General features: G+C 36.9%; 1 protein-coding gene across 1 annotated transcript; it reads left to right on the forward strand.

The window, feature by feature from the left end:
* The first annotated feature begins 6 nt into the window (after window positions 1-6).
* Window positions 7-1,428, forward strand: LOC112505539 (UPF0481 protein At3g47200-like). The gene has a single exon (XM_025109435.1). It carries the CDS (start codon window positions 272-274, stop codon window positions 1,238-1,240), a length of 969 nt encoding a protein of 322 aa, XP_024965203.1. The 5' UTR covers window positions 7-271; the 3' UTR covers window positions 1,241-1,428.
* Window positions 1,429-1,900: the final 472 nt, after the last annotated feature.

Raw genomic sequence — 1,900 nt, forward strand, 5'->3', positions numbered from 1 at the left:
TTGCACACAAAAACAACACAAGGAATTTTCACCAACATCTATTCAAATCATTCCAAGCAGGGTTCGAGATCTTAACCCGAGGGCTTTCAACCCGAGGGTGGTCTCTATTGGACCTCTTCACAGAAACGATGAAAACTTGCTACCTTTTGAACCACAAAAAGCYATTTTTCTGCGTGATCTATTAGCTTCCTCACCACAACACACATTGGAAACATGTGTGCAYGGGGTGAATGCTTCAATAGACAGAATCAGGGCTAGTTATGAGGACGGGATGAAGAGCTACAGYGACGATGAAATTGCAAGAATGATGGTAATGGATGCTTGTTTCATTCTTGAASTCAGTTACAAGTTATCCRKGGRYKGTTTTGATGAAAATATGGTGCTTSCGCWGGCTATGATTTATGACCTGCTGCTGATAGAAAACCAAATCCCCTTTTTTGTTCTCCAAGACATCTTTGAGYGCACGTSTTCCAGGTTTACACCAATAACTTGTCTAAATRAACTCCTCTTTATACTTATACAAGTTGTCAACATCTTTAAAACAAATTTGACAATGGAGAATGATGATAAGGAGGGTCAACATGATCATATTCTTGGTCTTATGCATAAATGTTACCAGCCTTCACATCCTCCTCAATCAGATTTTTCAAATTCAACAATCCATTCGGCTGTAGAACTGGACAGGGCAGGGGTGAAYTTTAAGCCTCATCATCAAGATCCAAAATGGTGTCTGGCCATTGAACTAGAATCACCTACGTCTGTATGCTTTTCCTGGAAGTGGCCTTGGGCTTGGGGTAAACCTACTCTCAGAATGCCAGTATTGTGTATTCACGATGAAACTGAGTTGGTTTTAAGGAACCTGATTGCATACGAGCAATTCTGTCCTCAGGTTCGTAATTACATAACATCATATGCCGTAGCCATAGATATGCTAATCAATGATCAAGAAGATGTTGCCASATTGRTAGAATCCAAAGTTGTTSTCAACTCTATAGGTTCAAATGAAGAGGCYGCAACAATGATTAACCACATATGYAAAGAATCTTCATTTGTAGATTTCTTTTATCCTAAAGAGTGGCARGAACTGGATACGTATTACAACGGTTATTGGCCCAGAAATCTTGCATGGTTGAGACGTACATATTTCAGTAGCCCATGGAATATGATTGCTCTACTTGCTGGAATYTTGTTGTTTCTTCTTACAGTGGTTCAAACCTACTTTACCATCAACCCTGTTTAATTCTGTTTTTCTTCTATGATTTATTCTTTTTATATATGTCTTTTCTATATATCGTTTTTGTATGTCATCCATGTTGTACAAGTGTATCATCTAAATTAGCTAGGCATCATTTTTGGGTTTTTGAATATTTTGTGATGCTCAAATTTATGTTTCTACCAATGATGAAGCTTAACTTTCTTTAGGAAGCCCAGAATACTTCCATCAATTTTAAGGTTTTATTTTGAATAATCTCTTTCTATGCTAAGTTGTTATTGTCTTCAAGAAAGAACCAATGTGACCAAGTGCAAGTCTTGTGTTTCATGAACCTTTTCAACAAGGATTTCAAGTGTCATGCTAATTGTTATCCTACTTAAATTATACAAGGATGCACTATGCTTTGTGTAGCAACCATAGCTACATTTCTCTCACACATTTTAKCAAACACCTTTCAGGCACTCTCCAAATAACCACACTTGTAGCAACATCCACATCAAAGTGATAGGAAAAAACATGAAATATTGGCAATATTTCTTAGTTGTGATAGAACTTTGCCAAACAAAATTAACGCATTTTAAACTTCATCTTACCTTCAAAGCAGCATGAATATTGAACCCCATCTCAAATTTAGTTTCAAATTCTCAAGTCCCCAAATCCAAATTAAGAGTGAAATTGTAAACGCTA

The sequence above is a fragment of the Cynara cardunculus genome, unplaced genomic scaffold (genome assembly GCF_001531365.2).
Source record: "Cynara cardunculus var. scolymus isolate 2C unplaced genomic scaffold, CcrdV1 Un_Scaffold_11805, whole genome shotgun sequence".
Lineage (NCBI taxonomy): Eukaryota > Viridiplantae > Streptophyta > Magnoliopsida > Asterales > Asteraceae > Cynara > Cynara cardunculus.